Source organism: Delphinus delphis, chromosome 6 (assembly GCF_949987515.2).
Source record: "Delphinus delphis chromosome 6, mDelDel1.2, whole genome shotgun sequence".
Classification (NCBI taxonomy): Eukaryota; Metazoa; Chordata; class Mammalia; order Artiodactyla; family Delphinidae; genus Delphinus; species Delphinus delphis.
This window is the reverse complement of record NC_082688.1, coordinates 89,923,139-89,940,715: the sequence shown is the minus strand read 5'-3', so window position 1 is coordinate 89,940,715 and position 17,577 is coordinate 89,923,139. Positions and strand designations below refer to the sequence as shown.

Here is a 17,577-nt window from a genome sequence, read left to right as displayed (position 1 = left end):
TCAATGGACATGCTTCTCCCTATCCACTTCTCCCACGGTTCCTTGCTCAAAACACAACCACAGCTCCTAATCCGCTACTCTCAGGTAAGTGTGGGATTGTTGTAAAAGTTAATACTTGAATGTCAGGTACGCTAATAGGAAAACTAAAAAACAAATGCTCAAGTTAGTAAATAGAACTAAACTGTGTGTGGTCAGTGCTGGCTGTGTACACTCTGGCTCTAACATTTTGGAATAATCTCCAGATGTGTGGTCCCCAGACTCTGAAAATAAAATTCTTCACCATAAGTTTGTGTACTCCTCATAAATTGTGTACTCCTCATAAATCTCAGTTTACTATTTGAGACCAGTAGAAATAAAGACATCTATAAAATATACATACATGAAAAAAAGGTTGAAATAGAATACACAAACCTAATAAGAGGGATAGTGGGCTTATGAGTGAAGGATTATTTTCCTGTCTATGGTGCATATTTTTAAAATTATTATTTTGCTTTTTAAATATTTTAAATAGCAATCTGCAAGAAAATGGTCTTTACTCTGGTCCTCCATATACTTTTGCCTTTTCTTGAAACTTTGCCACTTCTAGAAACATTAGACAGTACAATTAAAGGTTTCCCATACACTGCCCCCTCAGAATTCAACCAGCAGTGCCTACCTTCAAAATAGTCTGGAGCCACAATTTCTTGAGGGCTAGCACCATTTACTCTGGTCCATGGGAGATAAAAGAGTGTTAATAAAAAGTTATTTTTGAGTTGGTTGGTTGTTTGAGTTTCATTATTTTTGTAGAAACTTAGAGATAAATAGGCTGTAGCTTCCCCGTCTAGACCAGAAAAATCTATGTAATGCATAATTAGACCTAAGAAAATGGTAAAACTTTAAAAAATACATATAACAAGAGGAATATGTTAGAGATCCAAAGTGGGAAGCCAGGACGCAATGCCTTGGCTTTCCCTGTAGCCTGGCAGCAGGGCCAGGGACTTGCCTTCACTCCTGCAAACCCCATTTCCTGCTGCAGTCATGTTGCCCTATGATGTAGGAGATCCCTGGAGTGGGGTGTAAGCTGGGATGAGGGGGAGCAGAGCAGTTGTGGCAGACTTAGAGGGACACTGGTATGAGGAGCAGAGCTGGGAGGAGACACAGAAGATCAGTGCTCAGGTGAAAGAGAGGAAGAAAGCCAAGCATGAGGGAGGGGACTTATTTCTCTTACATGTTCCCTCCAAAAGGGCTGCTGGTCAGCCTACCTGTGGGGTCAGGAGGAGCCTCAGCCAGTGTCCCTCCCTTCCTCTCTCTTCTTTCTTACACTGATAAGCTACATGAGTTCCTCCCTGCCTTAGATAAGATGGTGACTCTGGCCTGCTATGTTAGGCAGTGGCTTGTCTATGGTAGTTGGCAAGCTTTCCAGTTGCTGGCTGGTGGGGGCAGCCACCAGTCATGCCCTTCTGGACCCTTCCCTGGTGAGTGAGAGAGGAGACATGTGGAAGCAGGAAATGCCATTTACTTGAAACTCCCTCCCAGTGTTGAAGTTTCCTCCAGAACATTGTAGACCAGATGGTGTGTCTGCTCTCTGATTGCATGACTCCAGTGAGAGGACTCAGGGAGCACACCTCCTCAAGAGGCATCCAGTTCCACTGCTGTCCATCTGTGGTTGACAGGAAATTCTTTATATTGAGACCAAAAATGCCTTCTGTCACATTCTTCTCTCTGTGCTACTTCTGTTTTCTGTTAGTTATATGAAATTAACCTGATCTTTTTGCATTCTCTTATCCTGTTTACTTGAAAAGAGAAGTCAGGAGAACCTTGATTCCATGAGGAATTAACCATTTATTCCCTTCATTTGAGATGGCAAAGGCTTGATTAAAAAAACAAGTGATTATAGACCCCAAACCTTGCCCTATTCTAGTTAAGCAATTTTTTATCAGTAGAAAAATATTGGAATGTCCAAGAGGGAACACTAAATAGCAATGTTTTTTCCCCATTATTCAGAGAGTGTAGAGAATATTGTTTCTCATTTAAATGATGACTCTTAGTTGTTTGTTTTATTTTTAAATTTTGCGTTTATTAATATGGGTCAAGCTCTTATTTGTTTAGTTTTGGCAGTATTTAGATTGTTATTTTTAAAACCTTTAAAAATGTTTATGTCTTGTTCTCAAGAAAGCTCAGTATTTCCCTGATACAGACGTTTTGACAGAGTTTCTTACTCATGGAAAACTTTGAAATTTTGTTTCAAATTTCTCTTACTCTGAATAATATTTGAAATACTATTTCAGTGCTACTGCTGTTATTACTAAGCCATGGCACATTAGAGCCAGGAGAGGCCTTTGAGACTTTGCTACCATGCCCTCTTTTATAGCAGAAGAAGCCGAAGCTGGCCTCCTCACTGCTGCATTGTCCACCCTTCTGCTTGGCCTCCTCTAAATGGGTCTTATTCCCACAGTGACTTCCAGACAGTAACCAGGCTCTCCTCGGAGAGGATGGGGTGAGAGGCTTGGCCATGTTCTTAGGACTGGAAATGTAGCTTGAGAAGTGTCTTTCTGAATTTACATAAGCTCCTATTTTCTGCTTAAATGTTCCACAAACTGGAATGGAAAATTTGTCTAAGTGAAATGGTATTTCCTCTCAGACACTATCATTAGGAAAATAAATCACTGTGCTTTGAAATCCTATGCTTAAAGTTCTGCTTGGCTGAAATTCCTCTCGATTCACAAGTACCAACAATAGTTTTCAGTATATAAATGTGATATAACATGCTCTGTGTATTCGCAGAAGGAATCCAGACTAAATTCTGGTGTAGTCAAGGCACAGCCTTGTAAATGGACAAGTAAGTTAAACTTTGGAAACTTATTCACAGTACCTTTTTGTCATGGAAACTGATACTTTTAAAGCCTATGATTTCCTTAAAGAGATACTTAACTTTACCTTGAAAGTATAAATAGCAGCTGATTGAAGAACTTGCTGGCTGCTTTTCCTTTTATATGTTTTGTCCTTCATCAGTTTTTCAATGCATCTAGCAACCTAGCTACTGTCTTTAAAAACTCCTACCTCTTCATTTTTCTATTGTTTCCTATGCTTCCTTAAAACTTGTGCTTGTAAAGTTAATCTCTTGTCTCAAACCTCAGATCAGATATCTGAATATTCTTTTTTAATTAAGTAGCTGTAACAGAAGACTGCATATCCTCAATTCTTTCCACCACTACCCTATATGGCTAAATACTAAAAACATCAAGATGCTTTTACACATGTGTGGGCTTATGATTTTTTTTTTAAACAACTCGGTTCTTGGTGGGATTTTTTAATTCTTTATTTTTAGAGAGATATATACCCCCTGAGATTCTTTGTGACTTAATCCTCTATACCATGTGGCTACTGTTTATGGCTGCCACACCTCCAAATAAGTTAACAAGAAAGAATGCTGTGCTGTATTAGATTATGAGGGAGTAGAATATCAAATACATTGTTTAATTTGTTAAAATCTAATATTAAATAAAAGAGGGAGTAGAATATCAAATACATTGTTTAATTTGTTAAAATCTAATATTAAATAAAAAATTTATTTTGGGAGGGGACAAAGGAAATCTTTGTTTTACACTCCGACTGGATATTGTGAAAAGAAGTTTCTAATCTTTCACATTGAATATAGGGCTAATTAAACTATTGCTGATAAATATTCTTTCTTAGAGTTATATGGATCTCCATTTTAACTGTCCAGTGTCATTTCATTACATAAGAATAAGGAATACATTTATTAAGGCAAAATATGAATATTCAAATATGTAAGTAAAAACATTTGAATAACTCATATATTTTTAAAATACCTTAGAAAATATCATAGTTTCACATTTTGAAAAAATCTTTTACTGTTTTCACTTAATGTATTTGTAATATCCCCAAACTTTCTTATCATTCATTATTAAGGTAATGTTATTTTCTTAAAAGAACATGTTCACAAGATATTTGTTTAAATGATTTTAAAAATCAATCCTGTTAACTTTTATGGTAAAGTATAATGACAGGTTATCATTTAGCTATTTTAAAAAGTCGCAATTATGTTGAAAGTAAATCCATTATATGTAAAACATAAAAGCTAGAGTAATTTTAGATATGTATTTAAGTGCTATTTTTTAAGACATTATACAGATAAACTTTAAACTATATTATATAATTTACAAGCATTTATGTTAATAACATTAATGTCCTCTTAGTATTGACTAAAACAATTGTACACTAGTACATGAAAAAAAGACATGAAAACATACCTTGTAAGAAGAGAGTAAGTTCTCCTGAAAGTAGAATTTTCCACCATGTACTACTTATCTGTAACGTAAATGTTCTTAGCTACTATTTAAGAAGAAAATATGAAAAGATATTACATTTAAAAGAAAAACAGCCTTCTGCAGAGCCTGGTGTGGCTGCACCCTGGGTGACACTGGAATAAGCTGCTTCCACAGATTAGCCCATGTTAGTACTGAGAAGCAAGATTAAAACTTGTTACTGCTCATGTGTTTTCCATCACTGTTTGTATCGTAGCCAAGACTTCTAGCTAAACTCTAGACGTCTACTGGAAGATTCTGAAGAAAAAAAAGAGAGTTTAATAATTCATGGCAACTGGCCATTGAAAGTGCAGTCAAAGCCATTCAAGAAATACCTGATTTGAAAAAAATATAAAATTCTTAAATGAATGAATACTTATAAGTTACAAATTTAAAAATCACTCACTCTATATAGACTAATATTTATCAGTTTTAGGAAGGAATACTGAAAGAGTACATTATTGAAATGTAAATCCAATCTCCAGATGTACCTAAGAAAGGAGCCATGCTGTTAATTTTCTTCTGATGACTGAAGCTGTTACATCAAGCATACGTCTCAAGAATTTCTTTAAAAGCTTTTGGCCCTGCCACAGGCATGTCAGGGGAATTGCAGACCAGGCCCTATATAATGCTTCTGGCCCCAGCCTATATGCTGTGATACAGACATTGATGCAAGGATACAGGTGAAGCCTGCTTGGACTTTCACTTTTCAAGAGAATATCACCTATGACCACATAGCATTTAGGGAGGACATGGGAGCAGGAAGACAACATTCACAATTAGGCCTGAGAGAATGCCCAATTCCCACATCAATTAAGACATCATCCTTCAAGAGGACATTTTTCTAAGTCTGGGTACCTAAGTACTAGGTAACACCAAACTAGCATCTTCATGACGTGCAGATTTGGGGGCCAGCCTGTTTGCAAAGCGTGTTTCCAGTAGTTTAGCAGAGTCTGGTCTCTCCTGACACAAAGAATCTGACTGTTGTTTGTTCCTGATTCCCAGAGAAATGGCACATGTTGAAGCAAGCCATAGAAAAAGTACTGTGCCTCCAATGTGCAGGACACCCAGCCCCCACTTAAATAAAATATACTTCTGTGGCCCTCACATCAGAGAGTCCCATATGCTGGCCTCTGCAGAGCTTTAGGCCTGCCCTGGGTGCAGGACCTGAGGTTTGGCAGGCCTCCTGTTTGGTTATAATGCTCATGTTCCCATTTATTCAGTTATGTTTAGTTCGAAACATTTGTCTGTTACCTTGATGAATTGGGACATCGTGAGTGTTGAACTGGATTTTATTAACCTGAGCTCCATCAAAGCAGTGGCCATAAATGAGAAGCTCCTTGGGCAGAAATCTGTGTCCTTCACAGTGTTTTGTTTTGTTTTTTTAACTTTTAACTGAAGTATACATTACAAAAAAATAAACATTGTAATGGTACAGGTCAATTAATTTTCACAAACACCTAATCAAGAAATCCCAGCACTCCTGGACCCCTCAGAATCACTCTGTCTTCAGAGGAGGCCGCTGTCTGACTTCAAAAACCATAGCTTTCTGAACTTTATATATACAGTGCATTCTCTTCTGAGTCTGGCTTTCTTCATTCAGCGTTATGTTTTAGAGATCCATCCAGGTCATTGTGGTTAGCAATAGTTTGTTCATTCTCATTATAAGCATACCTTCTTGTATTGCGCTTCACTTTATTGCATTTCACAGATACTGTGTTTTTTGACAAACTGAAGGTTTGTGGCAACCCTGTGTCGGGCAAATCTATTGGTGCCATTTTTCCAACAGCATCTGCTCACTTCATGTCTCTGTGTCACATTTTGGTAATTTGCAATATTTCAAACTTTTCCTTTGTTATTATATTTGTTATGGTGATCTATGATCAGTGGTCTTTGATATTACTACTACAACTTGCAGAAGCCTCAGGCGATGGTTAGCATTTTTAGCAATAAAATCTTTTTAATTAAGTTTTGTTCTTTTTTTTTAAGACAGAATGATATTGCACACTTAATAGATCACAGTATAGTGCGCTGGGAAACCCATAAGTACGTGTAACTTACTTTATTGAAATATTTACTTTATCACAGTGGTCTGGAACAAAACCTGCAATATCTCCAAGGTATACCCATATTATATAACATTCTTCTGTATGAATATGCCAGAAATTATATATTTTATATGTATATTCATATATATATTCATTTAACTGGGTTAATTTCCATTTGGAGTGTAGCTATGAACTTTTAAGCATTCATTGATCTGTCATTTGAGGCTCGTGTATGTGTTTCTGTCAGGTAGAATTGCTCTATATTTAAAAATTGTGGGGTTTCCCTTGTGGCTCAGTGGTTAAGAATCTGCCTGCCAATGCAGGGGACAGGGGTTCAAGCCCTGGTCCGGGAAGATCCCACATGCTGTGGAGCAACTGAACCCATGCGCCACAACTACTGAGCCTGTGCTCTAGAGCCCGTGAGCCACAACTGCTGAGCCCGCGTGCTGCAACTACTAAAGCCCACGCGCCTAGAGCCTGTGCTCTGCAACAAGAGAAGGCACTGCAATGAGAAGCCCGTGCACCGCAACGAAGAGTAGCCCCCACTTGCTGCAACTAGAGAAAGCCCACACGCAGCAATGAAGACCCAACGCAGCCAAAAAAAATAAATAAAATATTTTTTTTAAATTATGGGGCCTCCCTGGTGGCGCAGTGGTTGAGAGTCCGCCTGCCGATGCAGGGGACACGGGTTTGTGCCCTGGTCTGGGAGGGTCCCACATGCCGTGGAGCGGCTGGGCCCGTGAACCATGGCCGCAGAGCCTGCGCGTCCGGAGTCTGTGCTCCGCAACGGGAGAGGCCACAACAGTGAGAGGCCCGCGTACCGCAAAAAAAAAAAAAAAAAAAAAAAATTATGAAGTTTCAACTTCTCTTGATAAGTAAAGCCTTGCCACTGGGTGGCTCCTGTTTTTGCATGGCAACACTTGGCTGGGACTGAGTGGCAGCGCCTCCTCTCAGTGGGATGTGTGCCTCCCACTCTCTACCTTTGCCTGTGCTCACACAGTGTTCCTCTCCCACATCATTCTACCAGCCTCTCCTCACCTCTCAGTCATGGCATCTGCCCCGCGACCACCCGTCTAGGCAGGGTTCTGCCACCTTGTCTAGAGAGCTGGGAGGCACTTCCTGTGAGATTGTTTTTCTAAAGATGTGTTGCAGCCTCTCTCCTCTCCTCACTTGTGAGCCCTGCGCTTATCTTCCTCCAGCATGCTGTTGTGCTCTTTAGTCAGAAGGCTTAGGGAAAGAAATGGGCCCTGGAGTATAATGCCAAGATGCAGGTGGTCTTTCTGGCTTATTCACCCTATTCTGCTGACATTGTGACTAGAGGTACAGCCCAGGGCCCAAAACCCCTCCCACAGTCTTGGAGCTGCTGGTGGGAAGCTTTACCTCACAACTGCAGAGATAGCCCAGCGTGCACAAACACACCATTTGGATATAAACTGGAGTTTTTTCTCCACACCTTTGCGGGTTGTCATTCCAGACACATCAGTGTACCTCCTCTTCCCTAGAGTATTGTGAGGAAAAAATCTTCCTTTTTTGGTTCCTATAAGGGTCCTATGAAGGGGACCTAATTCTTTTCTACATGTTTGTTTTTTATTGTTTGGCTTTTGTCTCGTTGGGCCTTGGTCTAAATACTGGAGAATTAGTGTTACTATATCAAACAGTGTCTTTGGGAATCATGAATAATCTGCACATTATTATGTTTTAAACAAGATAAGTTTCAAAATTAGAAAAGTAATATTCGCTCTACTGACATTTTATGAACAGAAACATTGACTGCATAAAAGGAACATCAACACAAATTTCTTGTATGGCCCAATATATTCCAATCATGATGAAAATAAAAATAAATTGCTTACGCCACGCTTGCATATAATTTTTAAGACCCTTTCCTGACCTTCTGCTAATGTAGAAATGGAGAACAGTGGTCAAAGCCCAAACAAATGAGAACTGGAAAGGACCTTAGAAATCATCTCATGCAAATTAAAACTCCAATGGGTGAGGAGTAGGGGTGACTGTGGTCACATGAGACACCTTCCTGAGCTCAAGTATCACTAAGACGATTGAGTTTTATGATGTTTGTCAGCTGGTATCTGGTGCTTCCTCCCCTGTTTACCTTAACCTTCTGAGTACATTGGAATGGATTGTGTACTAGTCTCTCATAGTAGAAATTACAAGGAAAATTTTGTCCATCCGTTTATTCAAAGAACGGTGTTAAGTGCCATGAAGAAAAGCAAAATGGGATGGGGGATTGTCAGTGAAACGTTGAGGGAATGAGGGGATGTGCATTCCAAATACCTAGTTCAAGAATGTTCTAGACCATCTAATAAAAATAAAAAAAAATAAAAAAAAAAAAGAATGTTCTAGACCATCAAATCCTAGGATGTAAATAATGTATGCTCTTTATGCATAACAGAGGTTGTATATAGTAGGCATTCACAAAAACTTCTGAAAGAAGTGAATTCATGGGTTTGATATGATTTTATGGGTGGTTTTGAATGTTCAAGCATCCTTCATGGTGGACTAGGCTCTGTGGTTTATAATGAGAATTGACTTTATACAGTAGATCATGACCCATGGGCAGTATTCAGCCCACAGATATGGTTTGTTTGGAGCATATGGTATTTTTAAAAATGAGGAAATTTTATATCAAAGTCTAAATTTACCATATCTTAAAAACTAGTTTGACAAAACCGGCCCTGAATTCCTGTGCAGTTCCAGCAATTGGCTGAGCTCATGGCAGCAACCTTCTTCAAATGGGCTTCTGGTTCCTGGCTCTCAGCTCCCATTCTTCTATACCCTGTGCTGGTAAGGACTTGCTTCTGCAACTTGCAGGCTGAGCTCCTGTCATCATCCTGTTGGATGTTTTGCTCTGAAGATGAATTAATGCCATAAATTGTCATTTAAAATGGATTGAGTTGAATTTATAATAAAAATGTAGGTATCAAATATTTTTAAGTAATGCCTCAAAGGTCAGTTTGCTTTCAGGAATGGGTGCAAGTAATGGTTTTGTTTTAAATAAATTTCCAGGCTCTTTTAACTGAGAAGACCTAAAAGCAGTGAGCATATCTAACTTCCAGATCTGTGTTTCTAAGGGCCATTTTTCATTAGAAGGAGCAAGGCCCCTGAGAAAAATGTCAAGTAATAGATCAGGGCCAGGGAATCTGTAAAGGAATTCTGTAAACCTGAAACATTTCATCATACCAGCAGGCACAAAAGCACTCAGAGATTACTGCAGACTGTGAACAGAACATAGAAGCTAGGTGAAGGCATAGTTTGAATACCTCAAATAAGAATGGCAATGGATTATAGCACATCAAATGCAAAATCCTTTTTATAACAGAGGGAAGAGGGCCAAAAGGATCATAGCTTTTTCTGTAGAGGAATGCCAACTAATGAGTACAGAAGGAATCACAGAGTTAGAAAATCACCACTGTGAAACCTCCAACATAGTCACTGATTTAGGCAAAGATGGGAGCTAAAACCACTAAGTGAAAGGTTATTGGATGGCAAGATATTCACACAGACCTAAAGTCTTACCTTGCAGGATATTTCTTAATTACAAGGAGATGAAGACACTACCTTAACCAATGTCTCAGCATCACCAATAACACGCCAGCCCGACATTTTGTGCCTCCTGATATGATACAAAAGGAAGTACATGACATCACTTATGTGGGATTCTTGGCAAAAACGTTTCACCTAAATCTAATCGTAAGGAAACAATCAGACAAATACATATTAGGGGACATTCTACATGATAGCTGGCTTGGACCCTTCAAAAAGTGAAGGGGTGAAACACATAGGCAGAGAATTTCTACTCTAGATTATAGGAGACTAAAGGCAAGTGAACTCTGATTAGATCTTGAGCCACATATACACATACCACACGCACAGCAATTTAGGACATTGTTGGGACAGTTGGGAAAATCTGAATATGGACTGTATGTTGAAACTGAATCGATGTTAAACTTCTGGGGTTTGATAATGTGAGAGAATGTAATCATTGTCTCATGGTTATGTAAGAAAATGTCCTTGTTCTTAGGAGACTTATACTGAAGTACTAGGGTGACATGATATCTGCAACTTACATTCAGATGGTCCAGCCCCTGTACCCCACAAATACATATATATGTATAGACAGGGATATGGAAAGAGTGAAAAAGATAAAATGAAGGTGACAAAATATTAATTGGTGAATGTAGGTGAAGAATATGTAGATGTTCACTGTATTCTTTCAACTTTTCTATGGCCATAAAAATATTGCTAAATAGTTGTGGGGAATAAGGCAATTTGCCTTAAATTAATTTTAACTCTTTGATTTATCTTTAACTCTAGTGAAATATTTACATGTAAAATTTATTTGAAGTTAATTAAGGTGTTACTCTACCTACAGATTCTTAGCTATTGTACAAGGATCCCTAGAGGATTTAGGATGGGTTTTATGAGCCTTTTGATACATGCAGAGTGTTTGTATATGTGTATTTTTCTGCATAGAAGGTCCATCATAGCTTCTATCATATCCTCAAAGGGAGGGGTCCATCCTTCAAATAGTTAAGAACTACTGACCTAGAGTAGATTTACAATTTATAATGCATTCTTTATTTTGAATATCACATACTAGTCAGCATTTCAGACAGTTCATGTATAAATTTGGTAATTGTGAATGTAATTCTCAACTTATGTAAAGCAAATGAACCTTCAGCAGATTCCAATTTATAAAAAGATTTGCTTATATCAGCTGATAGTTCAATGTAAGTTTATTTGACCACAGAGATTCTGTTACTTAGAAACACACCATGACATTCTAATAACATGATGTATTCCTTTTCTTTTCCAAACTAATATGTGTTTAGTGCAATCATATGTTATTTTTAATGCAGTCTGCTTTCCCTTATGTGGATTCACATTCTTCACATTTTGTGCAAAGGGAAAAATATGCTAGACTGTAAATTTTTTAATCCATTTTCATGTAGAAAGGGAAATATAATGTCAAAGAAGAAAATCATGCCTTTATATTTTTTAGTTGTGTAATCACTAAGCTCTATTAATCTAGTTAGAAACATTCACCTCTTTGCACATAACAGTGTGTGACAGACCAAATTCCAACATGACTTATAGTTTCAACTGTTCCTGTACAGCATGTTGAAGCAACGACATGTGAGTAATACGTTAATATGCCAAAGCGTTGTTTAAGACATATAGGATGAAATGTATCTATATCTATCTATATATAGATAGATAGATAGATATAGATATATATAGATATATAGATATCTAGATATCTATATACACATATCTATACTGTTTACAGTAGATTTTAGTTTCTCTGAAAATCTTTCACAAATGCCTCTGGGTCTGTTGGAGTAGGTTTAATCAAAGCTGATGTTTACAAGGATAGTAAATACTTAAACTCCCCAGGAGAACCATCTGCCCAGAGCATGCTGCACCTGGCCAAGGCTTACATGCAGACTCTTACTGTATCCCCGTAGACCCACTTGTGGGTTATCTCTGAGGTAGGAATCCATCTGCAGGACAGGTTTACTGATCAAATATTCTTCTAGTTTGGCTATTTTACATACAGTTTTTCTCCCTTTTTGGTGTTATATTATTACAGTGAATCACACTTATAAGTTAGAATTACTTTTGTTTCCTATAATCAGGATTTTTTTTTAATCTGCTTCTAAACTACTGCCATATCTATGACAATAAGTAGTTTAGATTCTATGAGTCCTGGTTTTACTCTGTGTTTAGAGAGCCCTTGCTCAGGTAAGGCTTGAGCCCTTGCTTAGCCCTTGTTCTAAGCTGGTTTCATTCTGTTCTGTGTGATGGATATGAGCATGCAGTGACACAGCACAAAGACTGCCAAGCTCAAGAGAGATGCTGACATGACTGCAGAGTCCCACTTGAGTGCAGCCGTCTACAGAGAGCATTTGCTGACTCCTGCCTTGCTGTAATAGGCCCACTCCTTTTTCCACTGTATATCACAATCTAAGGAATCAATGTCCTTTAATAATTAATATCTACCATATTATGAGACTTGGCAGCCTTGAGCAAGTCACTGAACCTTCCTACCTGCTGGTTTCCCAATGCCTATCCATGAAGGAATGGACACTCATCTGACGTCCACCCTGTGCTCAGTACTGTCATGGACATCACCTTATTTAACCTTCCCAGCAGCCTTGGTAGGCAGATGTTCTCCTCAATTTCATGGGCAAGGAAACTGGAAATCAGAGTCTAAGTAACTTGACCAAGCCCACAGCTAATAAGGATTCCAGTTCAGACCCAAGATACTCGTTCTTGTTTTTTCATTTCAAGAGATGGACCACCTGTTTCACAGACTTCTAGGGTTTAAGGGCCCCTGGAGTCATCTGGTATATGTTAGAGCTGGCCAGAAACTTCTGTTTTCATAAGTATTTTTTTTGCTTGTTTTGTTTTGTTTTTTTTTTTTTTACGGTGTGCGGGCCTCTCACTGTTGTGGCCTCTCCCGTTGCGGAGCACAGGCTCCGGACGCCCAGGCCCAGCAAACATGGCGCACGGGCCCAGCCGCTCCGCGGCATGTGGGATCTTCCCGGACCGGAGCACGAACCCTTGTCCCCTGCATCAGCAGGCGGACTCTCAACCACTGCGCCACCAGGGAAGCCCCATAAGTATTTTTAATATTTTTGAATTTTAATTTGACTGAGAGTCTGAATTCAACTATGGACAGTTGAATAATTCATTTATCACCAATTTGTAAGTACTTCTCCTATGAGGAAACTTTCTGTTTTCTAAATAAGGGAAAGAGATGGAATAGATATCCTAGAGGGTTTTACCCAGCCCTTTGAGGTTTCACTTAAACAGCAGAACATGAGTATTTCATTCTTTTATGTCAGCATCTATGAACCTAGTAATTCATGTTTAAATGATGGCTTTGGAAAACATTGTCAAAGTTGCTGTTATGGAGAACAATCAGTTGATTACTAAGTATTACCAGTTGTCAAAGCATGACTTAATTTTTTATAAAATATACTCTGTGTCTTCTAATGTCCATGTCAGGAAATATTAATGAGAAATTATTCCTTATTAATTTTATGACCCTTTATAAATATTTATTGCTTTTCCTTTAAAAATCCTTAAATTTTGCAGATTTCTTTTTGTTTTGTTTAGGAGTAGTATTAAGATCAACTTTGGACAACTCATGAGCTGATTGTTTAGACTGAGGAATCAACAGTCATTTTAGTACCTACTTTGTACACAGAATGCAGGGATCCAAGAAATGAATTGTTTCTCTTCTTCTAAGTTTTACAATCTTTTGGGGAAAACAAGATACACCTCCTACCCATCTACCGTACAACACCCCACATGCAAAGAAATAATCAATGCAGACCTAACTCATAATACCAGATCTGTCTTTCATGAGGTTGGTGGAACAGATGCCGAGTGCCGAAGGGAGGGGTCACTTCCCAGGGAGCTGGGCTTCTAGGCACAGCTTGTCTTGTGCCTTGGAAGCTCCTTGAGATCAGATCATATGGCTCAAGTCAGATGGAGACTTACCGTGTACTTGCTCCCCTTCAAATTGGAAGTCGGTGCTCATTAGGGTTCCGCTCCCCTGCCCTTCTCTTCACCTGCCCCTCAATGTGTATCCTTTCCTTTGGATTCCACTCCAGCTGAGTGCATTCCCACCCTCCTGCCTGAATTCCATGGTGACCACCCCCGCCCCCTGCCCAACTTCAGCATATTCTCACCCAAACTGTCCCTTTCTTACAGCTTCTCAGCAGGATCAGTGAGACTCAGAGCAGTTCTCCTTTTTGTCTCCTTTTCTCTTTGTGTGTGTCCCTTACATGGTAGATCACTATCCACTAATAGTTCTTCTCTTTTCTTTTCTTTTATTCTCTTTCTTTCTTTTTACATTTAATCAGTTCATTTTATTTTTAATATATTCTCAGTTATTCATGGCTCATAATGTCCTTCTGAGATTGAGTCCCTCAGAAGACCACAGGTGGTCACTAATTATGGCAAACTTGCCCTCAGACTTAATCTCCACGATGAGAATGTAGATATTTTTTTCTTTCTTTCAAACTCTCTGTCATACCTATTCCTGTTCCTGCTTCTTCTTCCTGTCACCTGTGCTGTGTGGGTCCCACTTATTCTGTTTCTAGATTATTACAGTGGTGGCTCTTTTTCCTTCCTGAAACCATTGCTTTCATGACATAGTCCTCCCTTCAGAGTTTTTTGGTGGTGCACTACATTTCTCATCACAGTAAGTCTGGTCTCTTCTTGCTGGCCTTCCAAGCCATCCCAGGCCTCTTATTTCCTGTATAATCTTTCCTCCACTGGTGAACCTCAACTATGCTTGGCTCATGCCTCTTTTAGTCAGTCATTCCTTCCCCCTCAACTGATTCAAATCCTATTTCAAGGCCCAGCTCAAGCCTGTTGATCTTTTCTTCTCCAAACTCAGTGCTCGTTATTTCCCGTATCATATATACCACAGGCTTCCTTTATTACTCCTGATTTAAATTTGTCAGGGAAGCCATTTTTGCCTATAGCACACAGCATTATGCTTAACATAATGTGTGGCACCAGTAAAAATTTGGGATTTTATCCTTTAGCTATATACCCATCATCTGTGGCTTAAATTTCCACATACTTACCAAATCTAAAATTATCTTGAAACAAGCATTATAATTTATTAACACTTCCCAATGAATTTAAAGGTTTATACTACATAGTTTGAACAGTTATTGGAATAATCACATTCTTCTGTGTGAATGGGGTGTCATCCTCACTGCTCTTAGTGGTGTCCATGCAGACCAGGAGCAGATTTCAACTAGTGTAGTGGGTGGTGTTTTCCATGTTAATAAAAGCAGTCATCCCTAAGAGTAGTTAACTTTAACCTCACAAGCCTGACTCCTAAGGGATGTGTGTAGAGTCATTTGACAATACAAGCCCAAGGAGAGATTGTTGTATCTTCTCGCTCCTGTTGGCAGCACCCGCCAAACCAGGTGCGCTGCACCCTCAGATTTAGAGGTGTGCCATACGCACTCTCAGGTGTCCAGACTTTCCACTTTGTGGTCTTCATTCAGAAGATGCATATTAAGTCCAGACTCAGCCACCTACTCCCTGTCATTCCCAAGCGCCACACACTCACCCTCAGGATGCTGGGGTCATCCTGACCTGCCTTCTCCATAGGGAGTGACACAGTCTGACAGAGACAAGGATGTGAGCCCAGTCTGTGCACGCTACAGCACTGTGCCATGTTGTGCCTGTCCTACAGAACACGTACTCATGCTGACTGCCTTTCAGGGTGTTTCAGGTTGGAGGTCAGTAGTCTTTGGTTGTGGCAGAAGTGCTCAGGGCTGATCCCACCCTAGGAGCTCCAAAGGAACAGACACATCTACTAAACTTCCTTGCTCTGGCATACTCAGAGGTTGGCTGTGTCCAGGCAGCTGTAATCTGCATACCTGAGAAGCGTTTCTTCAGACCAGAGCTCTCCAGCGAAGTTCTCTGAAAGTGTGGGAGGAGCTGAGCAGAGGATAAGGACCAGGGACTTTGGCTGAATATTCCTTATGATTCTTAAAACTTGATGTGTCATTTATATAGTACCTTGTCTACTGGTTTCAAGAAATAAGGGTGGTTAGGGAGGCAGGCAGGAACAGTGGCAGCTAACCCTTCCTGATGGTAGCAAAGCAGTTTTGTCTGAAGAGAGTCTGTGTACTTCCTCTTTAGGGACACTTCCACCCCAGGGCACCATGAACTCCTAATGAGCCATGCTTGAAAACCACTGATGTGTTCATCAATGCATTTATAGTCACACAGCATGCTATTTTATAATTGAATCAAGTGATCTCAGAAAAGTAAAATGACTACATAATTATTGGAGACCAAGATGGGCACCCAGGTGTCCTGATTCCTGGTGTAATTATTTCCTTATGATTCTAGGCTATATGTTTCTTTAACCACATCTTATCTTTAGTGCTTTTTGAGCTATTTTAATCTACAATAAGCCAAATCTCAAAATTGAAAAGTTAGTTAGTACTCCTCGTACTTATGTGCAAAGATGACACACGATTAATATTTTCAGACCATAGCTGGGCCAGGATTTCCTTAGTGTACATATGTATTAGTAATTACAGCATATTTCTGAAGCCAAACAGAACACCTCTTTATTTTAAACATTATATATCATGAACAATGTTTGCTATATGGACATTTATCACATTTTTAAAAATGGAATTAAAGCTTCTATCCAGAGTATGATGAAGTTTCAAAGCAAACAAGTTCAATGCTAGACATATTTTATATTTTAAATTATAAAATCAGAAATAAAAGCATCTTACAACTTAAAAACAAAGCTTTCAACAGTCATTCTGATTTTTAGCCTTTCTAGAGATTCTGCTCCCAACAGGGTGTCCCTGAGTGCACAATAGGGTCTCAGTGTGTTCCTGGGCCTGGTGTTACTCCAAGGCTTCCAGGGATTGCTGTGTCTTACTGCAACTTGTGCTGTTCGCACACTCTAGAAACCCACGATCTGGGAGTACCCCCAGGCCCAGGCAGAGGGGCCTCAGGAACTCAGCATGCTTCATTGCATCACCACCCTGTTCTGACTTCATTACACTTGGCCTGTTGATTTGATTGTCTATTTGATTTCCTGCTTATTGCCCCTAACGCAGTATGCATTGCCAGAGAGCAGGGACCTCATCTGATCTATTCATCCCTGTCTCTGTAGAACAGCACCTGGGACACATCTGATTAAAGTCAGAATGAGAAATGAATGCTGGAGTGTTTCAGTATTCGTCTGTGTTGTCCAGGATGCTAATTCTTTTGACTCACCTTATTCAGTTTGGGTCCCCTCTGACACTAATTTTGTTTACTGTTTAGGTTGCCTTTAACCACTTATGTCAATGCGTTTATATTCACACAGCAAGAAGCATTGCACAAGGGTTCTTGTTGATTAAATGAATAACCATATCTTCTTGTTTTCATCTGTCTCTTACATTCAACTTGGCCATTTTAAATTAGCAATGCTTCTACATTCCTCAACTAGTTATAAATCTCAACTTTTGTTCCATAGGATTTTATTTCTCTTCTTAGCAACTTGGCTTAAGCCTTTGACCCTTGATTCTAACAGTTTGTATCATATTATTATTCTTGTTCATTTTGTAATCTCAAAAACCTAGATATTAAGAAAAGGGGCTTAGAAATAACATTAGCTTAAATGGGATAAATCAAACTTACACATTTTGAAA

At 39.2% G+C, this 17,577-nt stretch overlaps 2 protein-coding genes across 3 annotated transcripts in view; one reads left to right on the top strand and one right to left on the bottom strand.

Moving 5' to 3' along the window:
- LOC132427499 (osteomodulin-like) overlaps positions 1-4,445 on the bottom strand; it is a 43,200-nt gene extending 38,755 nt beyond the window's left edge. For both annotated transcript variants that reach the window (XM_060015042.1, XM_060015043.1), the window contains exons 1-2: positions 4,254-4,445; positions 656-705 (exon numbers count right to left, since the gene is read on the bottom strand). In XM_060015042.1, the coding sequence (XP_059871025.1) occupies positions 656-705; positions 4,254-4,300 (97 nt within the window). In that variant the 5' untranslated portion in view covers positions 4,301-4,445. The remainder of the gene's footprint in view (positions 1-655; positions 706-4,253) is intronic.
- CENPP (centromere protein P) overlaps positions 1-17,577 on the top strand; it is a 223,929-nt gene that overhangs the window by 123,113 nt on the left and 83,239 nt on the right. The window lies entirely within an intron of this gene.